This window comes from Triturus cristatus, chromosome 2_1, assembly GCF_964204655.1.
Source record: "Triturus cristatus chromosome 2_1, aTriCri1.1, whole genome shotgun sequence".
Lineage (NCBI taxonomy): Eukaryota > Metazoa > Chordata > Amphibia > Caudata > Salamandridae > Triturus > Triturus cristatus.
In genome coordinates, this window is record NC_140581.1 from 567,328,273 (window position 1) to 567,351,275 (window position 23,003).

The following is a 23,003-nucleotide window of genomic DNA, read 5'->3' on the forward strand; positions in this document are numbered from 1 at the left end:
TTGTATATTCCATAACATAATAAGATTTATTTCGACAATTGCCATAAAACCAAACACAAAATGTAAAATCATGCATAAAAACACTTAAAAAAAATAACATATAAGTTATAAAATAGTTAAGATATTTGTAAAACCCACAGTTAAGTCTATTGACATATAGGGGGAGCATAACAAATAGAATATAAAATAATAGAAATAGCTATAATACCCACAATTAAGACTTGTATATACGTTCATATTTATGTTTGGTTAATTTTTGCCAATGAGAAGTCCTTCTCATAACAATTATCAATGCGATGTTGTTCCATCTCTCTAAATCAGCAAACAAATTGACTCCCAAATGTACAAATGCAGAATGTGAATGCACGCAAATGAATAACTTACTGGATGTTCCAGCTACTTGAAAAAAATAATAATAAGGTTGTAGGCCTTTTCAGTCTATGCACCCAGGATCTGGAACAACATCCCCTTATCAAAATGGACTGCCTCAGCACAAGTCAAATTTTAGTTGGAGACGCACCTCTTTAAAGAAGTATGGACCTCATGTGCACACAATTGTGTTTGTGATTATCAAATAGCTAATTTTTGCGATTCGCTATTTGATAATCGCGAGCAGCAATGTACAAATGGGTGTCCCAGTAAGTCACAAATTGACCTACCTAATGAATACTAATGAGGTAGGCTCAGTTTGCGACACATTGGGAATCGCAAAAATCACAGGGATTGTGGCCTGCTGGGGTCAGCAGTCCACCATGTCTGTGATTGCTTTTCGATAAAGCAATCTTTTTTATTTTAAATGGATCCAGTTTTCCTTAAAAAAAAATGGGATGCATTTCAAAAAGAAAAGTTTTCTTTTAATTTTTTTTAAAGTAGGCAGTGGTCCATGGGACCACTGCCTGGTCTTAAAAACTATTTTACAACCATTTTCAAGAGGGAAGGGATCCCTTGTGGACTCCTTCCCATTTATGAATGGTTTATCACCTACTTGACATTGATGGTAAAATGCGAATGTTTTGCGATTGCATTTTGGTCGCAAAACATTCATTCATACCACTACCACTCGGTATCAGAAAGGGACTACCTAAACTCTCCCCTTCCTAATACTGAATCGCAAACCCAAATTGGGATTCCGTAATTGGTTACTGAATCGCAAATAGGGTTTTGTACATTTTTAAAAGTCATTTTGCATTCGCAAACGGGCCAATTCTGTAAAATCAGCACCTTTGCCACCACAAAAATGCTTTGTACATGTGGCCCATTATGCAGTAACAATCAAATATCCTGCCACCTCTCCTATCAATCATTAACTATTTATGCCTGTCTTTGACTGTGTACAGCTCTTTACTGTCTTTGGCTAGGTCCCTGCTATACAGATACCACATGCATCAATACACAGTTTTGCAGGTAAACACTGCATATTGCCTTAATTTTGCCTTAGAAAACACCATTTGTGAGGATAAACGTTCTCTTTCTCAAGAAGTTGAATTTACCCTTGGAAAAGCTTTTACTCTAACTTGAACGCAGATACACAAAATCATTTTACAATATGGCATGTAGTGTTGTATTTCTAGTTAATAAAACTCCAGTTTTGTAGTTAGCTTTGAAAATGCGAATATTGTGAAAAAGCTTTGTTCTAGTTTTAATTGGAAATAATTCCAAGTAAACCCCATCAATCCGTCATCAGTATTCCTGTTTTGTCCTCTCAAAGGCCTCTAGCCTGTCAAATCCTTTAAGCACCAGCTTAGAAGAAACGCTATCATGCCGGGCCATAAAGTGGCATAAGGAATTACCATTTCAACATATTACAGATTTCGGATTGGTGAATTGTGACCCATGTCCACTTGGACTAAAATAAAACTAACTTATTTCCACTTTTATACTCTCCTACTTCAGTAACAACAGCACACTTCCCTGCACCCACTCTGTTGTCGACTCGTACATGGTTTTATATGGGTATGCCAATTCTTTTCATTAGGGTTTATAAATGTAAAACTATGGATTGTCAGAATGGCATATGATTGTGTTGTACTTTAGCTCATTCGGTAGTATTCACCATTAAATGTATCAACGGCATTTACCTATGCCCTTGGAAAAGTAAACTAACATTTTACCATAAATTATATGCTGTATGATAATTGTCTGATATATAACAGCAGGCATTCCATTATGCTTTATAAACAAAATCAGAATTATTTGACGTATAATTATCATTAATCAACAATATTTACAATGGGTCTGTCAAAAAGGCATTTACATTCACATTTGCTCCAAAATTATTTATTTTTTATCCTCAGCCAAGATTTTGTGATCAATGCAAATTAGGCACCTTTATATTAATTAAAGAAAAGGAAATCCTATGTGTTACATGCACACCACAAAAATTATAAAGATCACAGTAGTGCTTTAGCCTAAACAGACAAACACTAAAAACAAAACATAATGTGCAAATAATGTGTAAAATATGATAAACAACTCAAAATAAAATAAAAATTCCATATTAAAGAAACCAACTCAATTTGATTTTCTCTTAGACAATTGCAAGTCTGGGCCCTGTGGAATAGAAAATGTACAATTCTGTTCTGTCATGAACATGCTATAAAACCCTATTCTTCCGTACAATTTATATTTCAAAGTGTATACGTCTTGACATGTTTTTCTTTTCTGACATACTATTGTGTCTGTCTATAAGATGGAATAAATGATACAATATAAAGCCTCTGGTGACATGTATTTGACTTGGTTTAATTACCTTTGCATTATAAATATATATGGGCAATACATCGGGAAACCAAAAACAAAGAAAATAAAAACACAGACATGAGGGCAAATGTTGTGCATCAGAGGTTATGGAATGGAGAAACTATACAGTATAAGTCGGCAATAGTCAAAAAAGGACGAAATGAGGAGTACTTTTTAAATTAACTTTTAAGATTACATTTGGAATTCCTGAAACAATTGTACTGAAAACAAAAATAGGGCTCTGACAACAGTCACCTCTTGATAAATTCCTGAAGGTTAACGGCCTTAAAATAAATAGGCCAAGCAAAATGCTTTAGGTCATTATACAAAACTACTGTCTCATTGTTTAACACTATGATTATTCTTTGTTGCAATGTAGTGAAGCTACACACCTGTCTTTAAAAAAACACTTGAAAAAATGTATTTTTTATACCTGTACAGAACATAACAACAACTTTCTCCTACGTAGCTTAGTGCGTGGCCCAGGGATTTTTGGAGAGATAGTGATAAACTGGAACATTATCCCACCAGTTCTGACTGAATTTGTGGAGACATCTGGGAATTTAACTATGAAAGATTTACAATCTGCAGCTGTAATTCGTATTCAGGTAAGAAAACACATTAAACATTTTGTTTGGGTCCTCATAGTAGTTTTGAGCAGTATAATTGTATTCTCATGTAGACAAAAGTCACAGTCCTAGAAATCCCACTGTTGTCATGTTAGCCCCAGGCACATTTCTGTTGGGATTACGAGTGGTATCAGTGCTTAATTTTTTAAAAGAGTAAGTGCCATGTCTATACGTTTTCTCAGACGTCCGCAGCCGGCACTAGTGAATGTCAGGGTGCCGAGTACCAAGACTGTGTTGTCCTGATTCCACCTTCTTTTATCCATCACCAGACACCTCCAGACCCTTTATCTCACTCTTTCATGTTCTTTTTTTAATAGCACAGAAATCTTCAATTTAAAGAAGCTTTATTAGGAAACATAATGTATACAGAACAATAAGTTGAAATACAATATTAACAATAACCGAACAAACTTGTCTAAGTTTGTAAATGTAAAATGTTTAGTAGCAAGTAGTGATAAAATGCAATGATAAATATGTGTTTAATAAAAAATGCATGCTTCATGCAATAAACAATCAAGCTTGATTTTGCTAAATATGTGCTTATTGTGGAAATGAAGAGGGGGAAAGGGAAGGGGCAGAATTAACATTGTTAGTAGAATATGAATCAGTATAAAATGATCAGTCAGATACATCAGAAATACAACATAAGTAAATTAACAACGATAAAATACAAGCAAATAAAGAAGAGCAGATATAAATTACTAGAAGTATAACATAGAATTTGAACAATTCAAGAAGGTTTAAAATAATCAAGCCTTAAATGTAGATAAGTGGCTACAAATGCACTTTTTGTGGTTAAATATGATGTGAGGGACTGGCATATGACCTCTCTATTCTGTAACCCAAAGGAAGAGATTGTGTAAGCTCTATCTCGCCGATTATGATAGGTTACCACCAGGCTTTAGTGGATATATTAGATGCGCATTTCCAATTAGTATGGCCTTTACCAGGTTTAGGAATAGGGCAAACCCCTGCATCTAAAAAGCTGTCTTTGGGAGTGTGAAGAGAAGAGAAATATGAGTACAAAGTGAGTACATTTGTTAATAAAATGGAAGAGAAGTAAGAATAAAATTCAACAGAAAAACCATCAGGCTTTAACCTTTTTTTAACAAGTGGAGGGCAGAAGATATTTCCATAAGATGAAATTTCCTGATCCACTATGGAAACGTTTTTTTGTGAGTTAGGCTGCTTGACAACTGAAGTAAGAAAATAATCAATATTTGCTTCATCAGGATTAAACTCTGGGGTTTAAAGTATTTTATCACATTTTACAAGCTCTTCAAGGATGTCTGAGTCTTGATAGATGGAAGGAAGTACCTGTGGGAGATTGTAGTGAGTCTATTTTGTAACAATCTTTCTTAACTTCAAGATGACTGGCCAAAGGTTTGTCCACTTTATTACCACCCCCATATCTATAGCTGCTTTCAAGTAAGTAATTTGAGGCAGAAGCAGAGGAAATGTTGTTAAATTCCAATTTTACAGCAGTTACATCTTTCAGAACATCATTGGATTTTGAACAATGATATCTGTGTTCCAGCTTTTTAATATCAGTGATTAAAGAGCTATGTTGGGTGAGCATGGTTTTCTTTGTTCTAGAAACATAGTCAATTTTAAAGCTTCATTCCGTAGCTTTAAAGGAGTCCCATAAAAGTTGTGGATGTACATGAGGGTTAAGATGTCCGGAGAAAAAATCAATAGTGAAAGCTGCAAAAGAGTAGGAAAATTGTGCATCAGAGAGTAAGGAGTTGTTAAATTTCCATCTGTTGGAGGGTGGCTGTAAAGGGAGTAGGTCAAGATCAGCAGCTGCTGGGCATGATCTGAGATTATTATGGGCTCAAACTCTATTTTAATAAGATTCCAAGAAAGATATTTACTAACAAATATATGATCAAGTCTTGTGAGAGAATTATGAGCAGGATAGAAAAAGGTGTATTAACTAGCACTCGGGGCAAAGGAGTACTACATATCCTTATCCCTAATAAGCTTCCAGTGACCAGTAAAAAGCTTTCTTTGGTACACCCACATTCTCAGCTGTTGTGGTTATCTATTAAGGGAGGGTCCTGATTTGGTCTTAGTCAACTTCTACAACAATGTTTTCGATTCCACACGCAGCAAGGTGGTCTGTGCATTTGATTATGGTCTGGACGTCTTCCTGCGCTCTATTCATACTCGTTTTGTATTACTATGGGCAGGTGATTTCAATATTTAGTCCTGCTCCCTTCCAGCTAATATGTGGCTATTCCAACTTGGATGTAGTGGGCTCTACACATTTCTGCCATAATGAGTATGGAGATGTACTAATCTCAATTATTTTTAAGCATGATTTACTGTTGCTGAAGTGCGACTGTGGTGATAGCGGGGAACAAATCAAATCTTTCATAGTTTGAAATGCTTAATCAGTTATTGACCTGTGTTGGTATCTGCCACTTCCAGCTGTTTGTGTGGTGCCCCTAGGGGTGTACAGTCGGTAGTGAGCGATCATGACCCATTATATTGCCTTTTCTTTTCTGGACCAAGAAATGTGTAGCATTCCCTATAGCCAATAACATAATTCCTACTAGGCCCAATGGCTGCGAGTTAAATGGGAAGGAATAGAGCCTATTAGAATACTCCAAGAACTAGTAATTAGAAACTTTCCTGATATTAATTACAGTTTAAAGGACGAGATAACTCCCAAAATGTTGCTCTCTACCTTTAAACATATCACTTTGTTCCATTAACTCACTCTTGACTCGGAATTTGAATTCCTCCTGAGTTAGGAATAGAGAATGGTTTGATCATTCATGCACACAGGCTTCCCAGAGACTGCAAGTGGATTTACACCGCTCCCCCGTGGGAAAATAGCTTAATTAAGCTCCTTCGCCTCGAATATAGGCGGGTCCTTGTAGTATGAAAGAAGGTATTACAGGAGGAGGCGTAGACCAAAATTACCTTAGCAGCGGAATCTAAAGTCCACAAGTTATTTGGGGATACAGTCAATGCACCTTTCTTAAAAAATGATATTATTTTAAAGCAGTGTGAGGCATTTGACAGTAACCTTGAGAGTGAGAGTCACAGCCCGCGGCCATTAGGCCACAGTGACTCGCGGCTGCCGGCCCTCTGAACGGCGCCGCCTCGGCAGGGGTAGACGCCGAGGAGAGCTCAGGGCGAGTGCGCTGCACGCACTGGGAGGGAGCGGTGCAGGAACCTGGGCCTGGCGGGGCACTAGCGCCCAAGACAGGAGCAGGACACAGGCGTATCCAAAACCCAGGAACAAGCAAAAGAACACTTGAACTAGAAAATACGGCCCACACAGGGGTCGAACCCTCGACCACGCTGTTGACAACCCCGGGCTCTAACCACCGAGCTAAAAGTCGCTCTAGAGTGAGGGTGTCAGACCCTGTGCGAACCAGCACGAACCCGGAAGTCCCCCCCCTGCCCCGGAAGCGCCAGCCCCCTGCCCCGAAACCGGGAGAGCACCGCGCCATCGGCACAGCGGGCGGGACTCCCAGCAGTACCGGAAGGTAAGCACCTAGGGGCCACGACCCCGATCCCCGCAACCCCTAAGACACAACTGCATACATGAGACTACATGGGCAGGACGCTAGCTCTTGACAATGAGAGGTAATCTGCCTGTCCTTTCTCTGTACCAGTGCAGTGCCTATTTATGACAGGGAGCGAATCACCGGGCCGAGACATGCTGTAGCAGCAGGGGCTCTCTAGTCACCTAACACAATGGCAGGGGGCAGCAAACACCCCCACAGGTCGCACAGGAGGGCCGCGCATGGGAGCCACACCCGGGCGGGATCGGAGCGAGATGATGCACTGACCTGGGGGACCGCACCCCCTGCCCCAACCGACCCGACTGCCTCACGGACAAAGGCCGGGCAGAGGTAATCAGGCGCACCCAGCAAGCGACCCCGCCATGACCCGTGGCCAATGCGTGCAGGCTCCGGGTGGCACAAGAGGGAGGGGAAGCGCAGGGGGCAGTGCCCGCTGCAGGCGGGAAGCCCGGCATCCCCCCACGCGCCGCTGGAGGGATCAAAGCAAAGTCCGCAACAGTGGAGCAGCAAACCTGAGGGAACTCGCACCTTCCGCATCTCCTCCGGAGTCGGACACCCAAACAGAGACACGGAGGCACCTAAAGGTTACCAGGGATAAAGTGAAGGCATTTTAACTCACTTCTATAAACAATCGTGTCTGAGTCAAGCCTCAAACCCATCTCAGATTCGCTGTGCGTCCTCCACACTGGTTGAACTAATACAGCGGTTTGGCGTGCTTTTCGTTGCCTTTGTTATGCATTTGGGAAAGCGAGAGGCTAAAAACCAGCGCAGGCAAGAGGGGCGCGAACTCGGACCCAGGTAGGCGAACTGAGTCGCAACCCACAGAGCCTCACCCGCAACCTAACTCGGTGCGACCAGCCAGCCGATACCTCAACCCGGCGTGCGCTGGCACCGCAATGCCCCCCAGGGGCCTGCACATCACAGGGGCAGAAAGCAGGAGAAGCCATCCGTGGGCTTGCACCCCACACTCATGGCAGGCCATGCCATTGGCCCCCGTGCAACCTGGTACTGCCCAGGGACGGAGCCGGGGCGGGGGGGTGGACGAGCTGACTCACCGTGGATTGATGGCAAAGCGCACAAACCGAGGAGCGACAACAGGGCGACGGGCGGCTCACAACCCTTCAGGCGGCGTGCACGGCAAACAAAGAGGTCGCCAAAATGGTGGGGGAGGGATATATACCCTCCCCCAAGTCCAGGATGCCCAGGAAGTGATGCCATTGTGCGTTACGACCAGGCAGGATAGTAGGGGGGACTCCAACCAGAGTCCCTGCCCCCAAAGGAGGCGGGGGTGTGGGGTGCCCAGGCGACACTAGAGTACTGACCTTTCTAGTGGCCCCCTGTGGGTGCCTCGGTCAGCAGAAAAGCACATAGCATAAAGGCAAGCGTTGTTGAAAAAAGGCTATTTTGAAGGGGAAAGATAGTTGAGGCAGTATCTTCATTCTGGGGAGAAGGAGAGCAAAGGCACCCAATATGACAAAATGGGCGCTGCATCCGTGTGGAAAAAAAAGCTCTGTGGTGTAACATCAGCTGTTGCCGCCAGGCAGGAGAAAGAGGAGCATCGGAAAAGTGGTGTCCTTTACAACCAAGGCATCGGAGAATCTTCTTTCACTTTCGACAATAATTAAATTAGGTGGAGAAGAGCACCCTAGGAAAAAGGGCTCTGATGCGATGTGAAGCTCAGTCCACCTGCTGCCATCCCCTTTGGCACACACGCCATGCCCCCTTTCAGGTTCTTTTTTATCCCTGCTTTCCTTCTGTTATTGTTTCTTCTGTCTTTCTCTTCCTATTGTGTTGTTCCTCTCTTGCTCTGGGATAAAGTCTGATAAGGAAAAATATGTGCTGGTTCCCAATGATTAGTGCTGATGGGTCCCACCTGGAACCAATGGCTCAAATTAAGCACTGAGTGGGACATAAAGCAAGAAGTAATAGTATGATTAACTTTTTCTGCCTCTGAGGAGAGTGTATATTGATGAAAATGTGGCAGATGGATATTATTTTTTGTGTATAATGACTCTTTATTTGAAAAGTGCATTATAAAGAAGGAAATAAAAGTGACATCTTTTGGGTATTCTTCACTGCAACAGTTTATGCATTCATAAAGATTTTATATAAATAAATCCCCTGTAGAGTGATACAGGGGTACTGATATAGTTAAGTCATGATCACTAAACCTTCATGTATCATGCATGAGGATCAAAAAACTGTTACTGACACAAACATCTACCCCCCACCCCGAAACCACCTCTCCCATAACTGTGTAAAGAAAGCATTACACATTCCAACTAAGGCAAGAACCTTCCTCTTACCATGAGGGCTCAGACAAACCTAGTGCATTTAGGATTATAACGTAAAAGGAGTTTCTATTCTATGCACCCATATCAGCATGGGTGTGCCTGAGCACAGTGCACACATGCCAAGTAGCATTGCACTGCTCCCCCCAAAGATGCGTGTAACCCCCAACAGACATTTCTAGGTCCTAGGTTTGCTACTCCTTCCTTAGCAGGGGCTCCCTCTACAAGCAAAACAGTTAGGATTCAAGAACCTCACCCTAAACATCCTCTATTTGTGGCACACAGTCATTCAGTTTGTAGATCAATTTCTCAAATGAGGTTGATTCAAACAGATCTTTCAACTGGTGTCTATAGTTGGTAATGTACTAGTACTCCAATATCACAGAACACCAATTTTAGCTATTGTCAGGGAGATGCCCATAAATCACCTACCTTGAAAAGCCAGCGGTTGGAGTTTAGAGGCGTCGTTTAAAATAGCAAACTTTGCTATTTGCAGAGGCCCCTCTACATTTATATTCATTTTCATCTTGTTCCAAATTACAGACTAATAACTCTCCCATGGGGGGCAACCACACACAGAATGGATAACGTCACCACCTGCCAACACTCCAAGCAGGGAGACAGTTTTTATTGCTGAAGCCTACCTGTGGACCAGTACCACTGGTGGAGAATCTTAAAGTATCCAAACTTCAATTGGGCCTCCCTGTGCCCTTTGACGTGCGTTTCAAGGACATCATGCTAGTCCTCTCCTGACAGTCGGGGCTCCCAACACTGTTTAAGGGTGATAGAAGTTGGTTTGGAAAATACATGATCAATATTGCTATTGTGCAGACCAGAGACTGTCCCCCTGAATTCGGCCCAAGTTTCAAGTGTTGATGGATAGAGGAGTGGGGCAGGTCAATAGGTGATACAACTGGAAATATCATTAAAACTGACTGAAACCAAACCCCTGCGGTCAGTCTGTGAAATGACTTAATTGCTCCATCCAGTGGCAGCTCCATCGTAGGGGTGGAAGAGCATCTGTCCACTTAAGTTACCCCCCAAAGATGAAAAATTAAATCTATCTTAAATCTGTCTTAAGTTTGTCTTAAGACAAACTTAAGACAAAATCCTAACTTCTGTGAATACCAAAAGTAGTAAGTTTAGGATTTTGTCTTAAGTTAGTTCTGTGAATCAGGCCCAATGTGTACAGTGTTTGCGCAACACACTTACGCCAGTGACTCAATAAATACACCACAAAAGAGACTCCACACATTATATAAAGATATATGACTTATATTGTAGCTATATCTTTAGACCAAAAACATCATGGATCATACACATTGTGCAATTCCTGAATATCTATTATCCTGAAGATGCATTGCAAGATGATATGAAGTAGAAATTCTGTTGGTATCATGCCACCACTAAAGTTATATTTGTTGTCCAGATCTTTTAGAGACCCAAACGACATACATTAGACAACATTTTGGGCATGAAATTAAATAATCAAACATGTAAGTAATGAATAATCAAGCACATCAGTAATAGTGAGCTCATATGGGCGCCACGACCTCTGCGCTACCATAAGTGGGGTTACGGTAAGCTTTGTGCATGGTTGGAAAATATTGTTTGCTGGTAAAACAAGTAGGCCACAGGAACACCTACACGCCTACTACAGGAAATATGGTACACTTAGAGATGTCCTCAATGTAACAACTCACCATGGCCTCCGCCAGGGATTTTCCCAGTAATGTTGCACAGGTTAAGTGCCCCATGTAGGTGAAAAACTGGAGAGGGCACACACACTGCATCTTCCGGCTGGGAGACCTCGCTGGGTCTTCTGCATGCTGTCGGCCAGGGCAGCTGCCTGCGAGCACGCTGAGTAGCTGCGACAACAAAAGGAGTTGTGGACGGCTGCATGCAAGTAAGATCTCTTTAAGTCTTTCTAGGCAGTCCGCACACTACACATATGCGCCCGCTGCAAGGGTGACTGACCTCTGAGCGGCAGCCATGCCACGAGGATCATAGCTGCCCACTGAGGGGTCTGGGGTGAGGCTGTGCGGGCTGATGGCCGAAGGCTTCCTGTCACCTGGCAATGCGCTCTGGGAAGTGATGCCTGTTCCAGAGTTAGAGCGGTCCTCGCATCCCTGGGGACCTGCTCTTACAGTGAGAGGCTACAGCCCCAGGCCCAGTTTGGATGCTAAGCCCTCCTCTCCCAGTAATCAGGCAAGAGCCACGTCATGTTCCTCCAGGGTTACACTGAGGTGGCATCTTCATCTGAGTCCCTAGACGCAGATTGGATTTAGGCTGCAAAGCACAAAGAGTCATAAGCATATAGAAATGCCCGCTTTCCAAAAGTGGTATTTATAAAATAGTAATGAAAAATCCACATTCACCAGTAGGCAGGATTTATCATCACTATTCCAAACATGGCAACACTACTCCTTTCAGATCAAAAATGGCCACTAAAACACATATCAGGGAATTTACCCATGCAAACCTATGAGAGGAGCAGACCTCACAGCAGTGAGAAACCAAATAGGCTATTTGTCACAATCAGGACATACCACACAATGAAGGCACTTGTCCTACCTTTTACCTACAAAGCATCCTGCCCATAGGACTTCCTAGGGCCTACCTTAGGGATGAGCTACATGTAGACCAAGCATTGGAAATGCACTAGGTCTCACATTTGTTTGATTTTGAACTTTTGGTGTTGTAAATGGCAATGCTTTTACCCATGTGTTATGGAGTTTATGTATGTGGTGTGTAGTGGAATTAGGGGTTGGATTTGAAGTGTTAGTTGTGGAGCAGCATGAAGCACAAGGAAGGAGAGTGGGGAGGTGAAGAGCAGCGTGACACACAAGTAAGGAGAATGAGAAGAGCAGTGTGAGGCACTAGGAAAGAGAGAGGAGAAGAGTAGCATGAGGTACAAGGAAGGAGAATGAGGAGAAAAGTAGCATGAGGCACAAGGACAGAGAGTGAGGAGAAGAGCAGAGTGAGGCACAAGCAAGGAGAGTGAGAAGGGAAGAGCAGCATGAGGCACAAGGACAGAGTGAGGAGGAGAGCAGCGTGAAGCACAAGGATGGAGAGTGAGGAGGAGAAGAGCAGTGTGAGGCATAAGGATGGAAAGTGATGGGAAGAGTAGTGTGAGGCAAAAAGAAGGAGACTGAGAAGAGCGGCATGAGGCACTAGGAAGGAGAGTGATGAGAAAGCAAAATGAGGCACAAGGAAGGAGTATGAGGAGGAGAAGAGCAGCATGAGGCACAAGGATGGAGAGTGAGAAGAGCAGTGTGAGGCACTAGGAAGGAGAGTGAGGAAAAAAGCAGCATGAGGTACAAGGAAGGAGAGTGAGGAGGAGAAGAGCAGCACGAGGCACAAGGACAGACAGTGAGGAGAACAGCAGTGTGAGGCACAAGGATGAGAGTGAGTAGGAAATGAGCAGCATGAGGCACAAGGAAGGAAAGTGAGGAAAAGAGCAGCGTGAGGAAAAAGGAAGGAGTGTTAAGAGAGAGATTGAGGAGAAGAGCAGCATGAGGAACAAGGACAGAGAGTGAGGATGCAGCAGCATGAGGGAAAAGAGAGGAGAATGAGGGGGAAAGAGAGGCAATATATATATATATATACCCCTATAAAGGAACGCAGGTTAAAAGAAGTTTCACCTTGGAACTCATACAAAACACAAAATAGCATAACATGTAAGTAAAGCAACTAGTTGCACACATATAATCAAGAAAAAACTATGTATTTGTTCTCTTTATAAAAGTAGGAAAAAGAAAACTTTATTCAACAGTGATTGAAGAAGGCAGCCCTCTCCCCTTTGGCTTGTGACATGGGACTGTGACAGGATCTTTCTAGAGACCTGGTGTCATAAGACCTCATGAAGGAGGAGGTACACAATAGGTACTTATTTGATGGTGGACCAGACTGTGGTTGGTACCACTGTTGGATGCCATTTACTGAAGTATGGCCTTTTTTGTTATTTATAATTTTCACATTTTGGCAGAGTGACATATGAGTAGGTCCTGAAGAATGCTACGAACCTGATGGTCACCAAGCAGAAACATGTTGACCAAAACATAAAAGGGTAATATCTATACCCCCTTTTTATTTTGCCATTTTAATCCTAACCACTGGGGACCTTATTAAAATTGTATTTTGCCCACCAGGAGTTAGTTTTAATTCACATACTAGTTATTATGCACTCTGCCCCTTACTCCCTACAACATTGGATGATTAAAACACCTTACGCTCCTCTCCTGTGGGAGAGTTGTAGCCCACACTGTGCACCTTGCAGTCACAGTGTGCAAGAGGGAACCCAATGATGAAGCATGTCACCCTCTTGGGTGAGTGAGGGTTCTCGTCTTTACAATAAAATTTGTCCGTTTCCCTAATCCCACACATAGTTTGTAGAATAGTGATTTAGACCATCCGGTTTCTTTATTGTGAGTTTAGCCCTTCACCTTTCCCATTTGTTTTTTAAAATTACGGCCCCCTGTAAAAGAGAAAGGTAGGACCAAAAAACTAGTTTGCTACTTAAACGTCTAACAGCAGCATAAGGAGCAAGTAAGTAAAAACATTAGTCCTTAAATATAATGTATGAAAATGCCTTAACTTAGAACCAGGATTTAAATGTAAGTCACCGCTCCTTCCCCGATTCTTGTACCAATGCAGCAATAAATCATGCTGTAAGGAGAGTTAAAGAATTATGTGCCCTCCAAAGGCAAAACAGCAGGCCATCTGAACTGCCAAACGCAAAAAAGAAATGCTTCTATTTTCTGCATGTAAGAAGAAAAAAAAACGACCCCCAACCACCATGCTTTAAAGAAGAATAGATGAAACCAAACGTGAGACTGTCTCACTTAAAGAAAAATGTTAACGAAGAAAAAGGAGAGCTGGTAACAATTATAATCTAGTGTTAAAATTCAATCAATCAATAAATCAGTTCATTTGTTGAGCACACTACTCACCCGTGAGGGTCTCAATGCGCTGGGGGGGCGGGGGTGCTGCTACTACTCGTACAGCCAGGTCCTGAGGAGTCTCCTGAAGGCCAGCAGGTCCTGGGTCTGTCGCAGGCGGATGGGGAGGGTGATCCAGGTTTTTGCAGCGAGGTGGGAGAATGATCTGCCACCGGCGGTCGCTAGTCGGGTGCGGGGGACAGTGGCGAGGGCGAGGTCAGCGGAGCGAAGCTGGCGGTTCGGGGTGTAGAAGGTGAGTCATTTGTTGAGGTACGCTGGTCCGGTGTTGTGGAGTGCTTTGTGAGCGTGGGTGAGGAGCTTGAAGGCGATCCTCTTGTTCACGGGGAGCCAGTGCAGGTCTTTCAGGTGGGCTATGATGTGGCGGGGTATGTTGAGGATGAGGCGTGCAGAGGCGTTCTGTATACGTTGTAGTCATTTCTGGAGTATGGCTGAGGTTCCTGCGTAGAGAGCGTTGCCGTAGTCAAGCCTGCTGCTGACGAGGCCTGGGTGACCGTACTTCTGGATCCGGTGGGGATCCATCTGTAGATCTTGCGGAGCATGCAGAGGGTGTTGAAGCAGGAGGAGGAGACGGAGTTTACTTGATGGCTCATTGAAAACGCTGAGTCCAGGATGACCCCCAGGTTGCGTGCGTGGTCAGTGGGCGTCGGTGCAGCTCCCAGTGCAGCCGGCCACCAGGAGTCGTCCCAGGCAGAGGGGGTGGATCCGATGATGAGGACCTCCGTCTTTTCTGAGTTCGTTTCAGGCGGCTGTTCATCATCCATTCGGCGATGGCCTTAATTCCTTCGTGGAGGTTGGATTTGGCGGTGGTGGGGGCCTTGGTGAGGGAGAGGATCAGCTGGGTGACGTCGGCATATGAGATGATGTTGAGGTCCTACGATCGGACGATGTTGGCGAGCAGTGCCATGCAGATGTTGAAGAGTGTCGGGCTGAGGGACGATCCTTGGGGTACGCCTCAGAGGATCTTGGTGTCTTTAGAATGGAAAGGGGGAGGCGGACACTCTGGGTTCTGCCGGTGAGGAAGGAGGTAGTCCAGTCCAGGGCTTTGTCGCAGATCCCTGTGTTGTGGAGGCGTGTGCAGAGGGTGTGGTGGCAGACAGTGAGGAAGGCGGCCGAAAGGTCCAGGAGGATGAGGGTTGAGGTTTCTCTGTTGTCCAGCATGGCCCTGATGTCGTCGGTGGCAGCGATGAGGGCTGTTTCTGTGCTGTGGTTGCTGCGGAATCCAGATTGGGACGAGTCCAGGATGTTGTTCTATTCGAGGAAGGAGGTCAGTTGCCTGTTGACATTCTTCTCGATGACTTTTGCCGGGAACGGGAGTAGGGAGATGGGCCGGACGTTCTTGAGGTCCTTGGGGTCTGCCTTGGGTTTCTTGAGTAAGGCGTTAATCTCGGCGTGCTTCCAGCTCTCCGGGAAGGTGGCGGTCTCGAATGAGCTGTTGATGATCTTGGGGAGATGGGGTGCGATAAATTCAACATTTATAGTTTAATTTTTTCACAGGCATGAATTTAGAAAGCTTAAATTTGCAATCTTTTTCCACTTTTCATGTTAAACATCCTGAGACGGTCATTTAAACATGAAGTCTGTGTCCCTTTCGGAATGAAAAAAGAGAAAAGGAAATATGCATCGCTTGATGGAAGGGTGGGAGATGCTTCTCCTATCTGCCTAACATGAAACATGTTACAAGCTCTGAACTTTCTACTCAAGAGGCAGGGTGCAAAGGAGTTAGTCCTAAAAAGGGAGAGTGTGCACTTTGCTGTTAGCTGCCTCCCACATCCTAAATCCCCTCTCTCCTCCCTCAAAAAATCTGTTCACTGCACCAATATCACGCAGGCTTAACAGTCCAGTTTAGATCGTGTTTCAAGTGCAGCCCGCTTCCAAAAACAGAAAATATTGCTCAACTAAGAAGTATATCATTTGACAAATTGAAGAGTAAACAAATGGGACCCCTAGGCTGCAGCATGTAGGACCAGTGCAAGCGCCTCTCCCCACAGACACCAGGGCTCCCAAAGGGGTGGTGGCTGCTCCTCACACCAAGAGCAGGGAACACACCCATGGAAATAACAAACAAGGCGCTCACGTGCACCAGCCATCCATCCCAGTTGCTGCTCTTATTTCAGGCATGCAGGCGGCTGCGCTGAGTGCAGGGAAAAAACAGCTATAAATAAAGGAGAGGCCATCACACGCTGTACAGTGTGATGGCCAAACAAAACGATTTCTTACTGAAATTGCCAGTGAGGAAGCTAATCCCATAAAGGAGGGACATTAAAGCAAATGCACCATTAACAAGCCAGCATTTGTAAATGACCCAGACAACAGCCAATGGCAATTGGTGGGTGTGCCAAACCCCACAGAAGAGATATAAAAGGTCGTCCGAAGCTCGAACTAAAAAGGGAAGTTTCAGGTCTGGCATGTCCCTTTAAATGCTAAATCAAGGTCGCAGTAAACTGCAAATGCATGCCCTGCAGTGGCAAAGGCCTGAGACAGGGTTGAAAGGGTGGCGCAATCTGTGCTGCGGGCCCACTAGTAGCGTTTAATTTACAGGCCCTGGGTATATGGGATACCACTGTCCAAGGGACTTACAAGTAAATTAAATATGCCAAACAGGTGTAAACCAATCATACCAAGTTTAAAAGGAGAGAGCACATTCACTTTAGCACTGATTAGCAACGAAAAGAGGGTCAGAAAAATAGGAGGAAGAAGGCAATACATTTGGGGGTAACCCTGCAAAAATGGCCGGGTCCAATAATGTGGCATTGCAAAATGTGGCTGCCTTTGCAAATGTTGAAGGTTCCAGGCTATGCACGACTGCACGGGTGATGTTCAAACTTTGCACACCGTCAGCTAGTCCCCTGAGATTATTGCGAAGCACTACAGCGTCGAACTCACTATATGGTGAAAATGCGTTGTAAAACTTTTTCTCTATGTGTCCTAAAGTGAAATGCAATTTATGCTAAAGACTGTGGGTGCTTACAACCTTATTCCAATGGTGACAAATTCATGGAATGTAGGTGCGCACTGGGCTAATCATGGTCCTGGAAATCAGAAATCATTAGTGCTTTCTGCAGCTAAATTCTTACACATTTAAGAGCACGTAGTTGTGTGAATGTGCAACGTGAAAATGAATGGTTTCTTTATGAGTGAGCGCAGCTCCTAGTATCATGAGCGACGGCTGTCAGCTATTTCTTCGTTTGGAGTTAATGTTATCTAAGCACAGGCTTATATATTTTTTCTCCTGAAGCAGTTTATGCATTTCATTATCTCGATTATCTCGATTTTGAAGATTTTAACTAATCTCTTATGTGCGAGTTTTTGCCTTCACTGTGTCAAAATCATACATTGTATATTCTTCTCACTCCAGGACTTACCAGATATTTTTTTATTTTATTTAGATGGATCTGTTAAGTTACATAGGGTTGTAATCATGTTTTAATATCTGTGATGGTTTTCCTCAAAGATGACAAAGGTTCCAGAAACCTGGCTCACTACAGACTCGATGGCCATCCCGGCCTTGGCCGTACCTGTAGGCTATTTGATGTACAACCAGAATAGAGCAGCCAGTAAGGGAGGGGGGGTTGCTCTTATACTCAAGTCAGAGTACTCCTGTAGTCTCACTAGCAGATTATCCCCAACTGTGAAAGTGCTCTCTTTAAGATTGCACTGACACACAATTTCACATTGAATGGGCTGCTCATATACCGCCCACCTGGAGTCTCAAAGCATTCCAAGAAGCTCTAGTTAATACCGTAGCCACGCTAACAGTAGATCCCACTAATTTTAGTATTTTCGGAGATCTTATCTGACATCTTGACTGCCAAGAGTCCGAGGAGTTCATCAGCTTTCTGGGAGATATGGCCACATGCCAACTGAGGCAGCTGATCGAGGGGTCAACTCATGTAGCTGGACACCTTCTTGACCCCGTATTTATGAACTTAGAGTCTATGGAGGCCAATCCTCCCCTTCCGATGATCTGGATGGATCACTCTCTTATCTCTCTGTGTAGAAGGTGCCCCACTTCAACTCTCTCACCCACCTTCTATGAAGCGCCCTTGGCACAAATTAAACCCTACGACTTTCACAGCCTGCTTAAACGTGCACCGCCCAGTCTGGCCTGCAGATATAGAGACAACGGATGCTGCCTTTTGAGGGTGGGTCAATAATGCACTAGATTGTTGCATTCCCAAAAAAATGACTCAGGCCAAGCGTACTCATGCATGGTACAATGAGTCTCCGTCGACAGAGGAAAAAAAAGTAAAATTCTAGAAAGGGCATGGAGAATTTCCTATGATCCCACAGCCAAATCTACTTACAGGAACGCAGTTAAACTGTATCATAAACTGGCCTGGAATATTAAAGCAAAGTTCTATGCTAATATGATTTGCACCAGCAACAATCCAACCAAATCCATTTTCTCTCTTATGAAGGAATTGGTCAAACCCCCGCACACTGCTGACAATGCTATTTCCTCCAACTCGCAATGCGAGACACTTGCAACATTTTTTATCAGCAAAGTGAACCGCATTTATAGCATATTCTGTGTGGAGAAGGCTTCTTCTGCCAATCAAAGGAATACCCCCGGCAGCTTTGCCCCACTCCCTCCAGGACCATTTGCCTATATCCCCTAAAGAGACCCTATCGGCCAAGGTAAAATCAGGCTCCCCGGAGGACCCACTAAAACCTGACCTTTTTAGGAGATTTCATGACTGCCTCCTCGCAGAGGGTCGAGAGTTAATCAACAGATCAATATCCAGTGCATTGATCCCTAAGTCTTGGAAGCTTGCCAAAGTTATCCCTCTACTAAAAAAAACGACACTGGATGCGTCTCTGCCTGAAAATGATTGCCCGATATCTCTACTTCCATATTTTGCTAAGAATATTGAGTCTCATGTTAACTCCATCCTGACACAATACTTAGAAGATAACAGGATCCTTGAGCAGTTACAACATGGCTTTCGACCTTAACATAGTACAGAATCAGCGCTACTGGCAGTCACAGAGCAGCTACGGTCTGCTATGCACGAGGGCAAAACATTAGCACTGATCCTGCTGGATCTCAGTGCGGCCTTCGACACAGTCTCACATAAGATTCTGCTATATCGGCTAGAGGAGATTGGTGTCAATGGCAATGCCTTGGCCTGGTTCGCATCCTTTCTGACTGATCGGTCCTTCCAGGTTTCCGCCCCTCCATACACCTCCCATTTTTATCCTCTAGGCCGTGGTGTCCCCCAGGGGTCGGCCCTAATCCCCACTCTTTTTAACATTTATGTTTGCCACCTAGCCCTGCTGGCCAAAGCCGGGAACATGGCTATGGTATCATACTCCGATGATACCCAAATGGTATTTACTTTTTCCAGCAATACTAAACAATTCCAAGCAACCTTATGGCCATCTCTGAATGGATGACCAATAACTATTTGCAATTGAATTCCGCAAAATCAAAAGTGCTTTTGGTGGGACGAGATACCCACCTTTGGGGCAAGCAACGGTATCCTAAAGCCCTAGGCACCCCTCCCCAGCTGAAAAGCGGGGTTAAGAATCTGGGAGTGCTGATGGAGAGCACCCTTTCATTCGAACTTCAGGCTAAGGCTGTGGCAGGCACCTGTTTTGGTCTTCTTCGGTGCCTAAAACCCATTCTGGGGCTATTCGATGCATCTACCCGACAGACGATTGTTCAATCCACCGTGCTATCACGTTTGGACTATTGCAATGGGCTACTGCTGGGTGCCAACAAAGCTGTGCCGAAAAGGCTTAATCGGGCTCAGAATGCGTCTCCCCACACTTTTTGTTCTACCTAAACACTGTCATGCATCTGACCTCTTGGGATGGCTTCACTGGTTACCCATTGAACAAAGAGTTCACTTCAAGATTTTATGTACCACACATAAGATCCTGCATGGCATGGGTCCGCAAATCCTGAGCAATTTATGCTCAGTGTACACCCCGGCTCGGGCCCTACGCTCGGCTGACCTACAGCTGGCCTGTGTCCCATGGGTGCGCAGAACTAGAGCCGGTGGCATTGGCCCCCGCCCTCTGGAATACCATCCCTCTTGCTGCCGATGGCATGCAAGACCACTGGACTTGCAGGAAATTGATCAAGACATGGCTCTTTTCCAATCTCTAGCCTGCTCTCTGTATGTCCGCTACTACCATGGGTTAGTGCTGGGATGCCCTGTTGCTGGGGCAGCCATGCTCTATACAATGCTGATAACATAACTGTGTGGTGTTGTATTTTGCCACAGTAATGCCATCTGTTTGGTTTATGGTATTTAGCTTCTACAAACCCCCTGCACACCACAGAATTATTGTCATATTTGAAAAAAGGTCCCAGTAAACTGGAGTCAGATGCAGTGAAAATAAGTTACCATTTTAAACTATTAATATTCACATAACATTGATGGAGTTTTGCATTTGAGGGCTTCTGGGTGGTGTGGTGAAGAGAAGAATATGGGAGCATTCATTAGTGGAATTCATAATAAAGAAATTAACTTGCCTTCTCATGGTTGCCAGTAATTTGCCCTCTTCATGTGCGCATGTATGTATGCAGTATTTCTAAAGCCAAACCTAGCGGAAAGGCAGCAGAATGCTGTCCAAGGACAGAAACAAAGTTAATGTAATCAAATGACAGGAGAGATCGCTGGTTTGTGGCCGGTTATTGCATTGTAATGTTGTGTTTTCTGCTCTTTTCTAAATTGGAGCCTCGTAGAGGCAGGATGAGTGGATAGGGGACGTTGTTCAGATTCTGGGTGCAGAGATGGGAAAGGCCTTCTGGCATGTTTTTGTCTTTTTTGCATTTCATTTTTCTGCGGCCTAATGGTGTCCTGCCTGTGGTTGTGCTGAGAACCACCACCAATAGTGAGCTTGCCTATATAATAAATAGGATTACAGTGGTAGCTCAGAATGTGGGTGTTTGCTCCCCAGTTTTTGTCAGGTAAAACTGTGAGGCAAATAATGTACCTTCATATTCTGTGCAGTTTGGAATGGGGAATAACAGTCACAATTCACAAATTATTCTTCATTCCAACATGCCCAACGTGTAACCCCACGCAATTTGTGCACGGTCTAATTTTGCAATCCAGCACAAGTGCAAACTAGCAAGTGGGTCATTTGCCCCTGTTGTATGCCAATGTAGCAGATAAGAGCCATGCCTAATTTGTAAAAGAATAAATGCCGGGGCTCTCTTCGGGCGGCCACTGCAGCTTGCACTACACATAGCCACTGCCAGCTGCCGATGACAGTACAAACATAGCTAATAACGCTCACACTCCTGCTAGTGTGACGATTCATCGTATTCCAGCCCCCTAAAGCTATAAGAACAGCTTGGGAAAGAGGTATTAGTCATTGAAAATGTAAATTGAACCAATGAAAAGATGACCTAACAATGAATAACGACACGACTAGACTGGCGATGTTATTTCAAGGAATCTGCCCTCTTTTCACACACCCGTAGACTTAGAGCTGAGTGTGCTTAGGAGTTATCTTTCACTCCTCAATGGTAGTGTATTGGTCGTTATTATGCCTTACACTAAAGGCACAGGACTGATCGAGAGCCAGGGTATATTGTCTACTCTGTGGTTGCTTGCGGGGGTTCTAATTATGTTACACCCTACATTCAGTATGTTTGTTTTGTGGTGTGTAGAGAGCTCCATTCCCCTGGGGGTTATTAGGGGCTTTTTCCCCATCTGCTTCTTTTTCCATCCCGATCATTGTTACCATAGTAACTGGCTAAGGACTTTGAGGCCGTCCTATCCTATTGTCCCTGGACGCGGTGTCCCCACCGGCAACCTTTCTTGTTCCCGGACTACCACGGTGCTGGGCCTCCAGCTCTTGAAGTCTTCTTCCCTCCTCCTTGTCAGACTCCCTTCGGCTCCAGACCCAGCTCGGCCCTTCCTCCCTCCTCTACACTCTGAATATCAATGTGCTACTGAACACATGGTGGTGAATGGTAGAGCTCAGGTCCGGAAGGTAGTCCTTCAAGGAGGCTCCTTCTTAACCCTGGCCGGCCGACCCTATCGTATATAATGTGTACTTCGACCTTTACTAGGTCAGGCGCAGTGACTCATCGAATCTTGTGGAGCCGGAGCTAATGTGGTGCCAGACACGTCACCACGCTCAAACAAAAAGCAGCATTGATTTTGGCAATGGGAATGGTGACTAAGTACTTACAGTTACTCGTGGTAAGACGGGCGGGCGGGGCACTGCCTTAACTGATGTAGGCCTGCATGGTGCTGCTGCCAGCTGCCTGCCCTCAACGTCGTCGGGCTGATGACTCCTGGGGTGCGGTGTGCAGGACGTGGCAATCTGAACAAAATCTGTGCATGCTGCCTGCCGCACAGCCCCTACTCCCCCAGAACCAAATCGAGCCCAATCAGTGTTCCGCTCACCAGAAACACTGAACTAAGGGCCGCCATCATTTCATATCAAGAAATCTTGGCTCAAGGTCTCACAGCTGAAACATTTATCGGGACTCGGGAGATGAGAACAACACTCTGCGCCGAGTCAGTGAGGTGATTTATCATCATGCCATATGTGATGTGCAGACACATGTAGACCCGGCCCTGATAGGTAAGTGCAGGTGCAAAGCATCGGAAAGCTCCGGCACAAATTAAGCACTGGATAAGGGCATAGATTGGAGTAGGATCTTTGTATAAACTAATGAAGCAAAAATTCGGAGCATGAATGACAGTTCCATGACAATAACTAGAGATGGGAAGATTTAAATTACGTATTTAATTACCTTCTTCAGTCTTGTATACTTGAGGTGTTTTTGTTGCCTCACTTACTCTTTTACTAGTGGTTACCCATGGCCAATGCTGACAACAGTCTGTAAATGTTCCACCCAGGAGAGCA

At 44.5% G+C, this 23,003-nt stretch overlaps 1 protein-coding gene across 1 annotated transcript in view; it reads left to right on the top strand.

The window, feature by feature from the left end:
* The window catches only part of ADGRV1 (adhesion G protein-coupled receptor V1), a 1,990,932-nt gene that overhangs the window by 916,581 nt on the left and 1,051,348 nt on the right, over positions 1-23,003 (top strand). Inside the window, exon 62 of the mRNA XM_085632468.1 lies at positions 3,209-3,347. Within this exon, the coding sequence (XP_085488594.1) occupies positions 3,209-3,347 (139 nt within the window). The remainder of the gene's footprint in view (positions 1-3,208; positions 3,348-23,003) is intronic.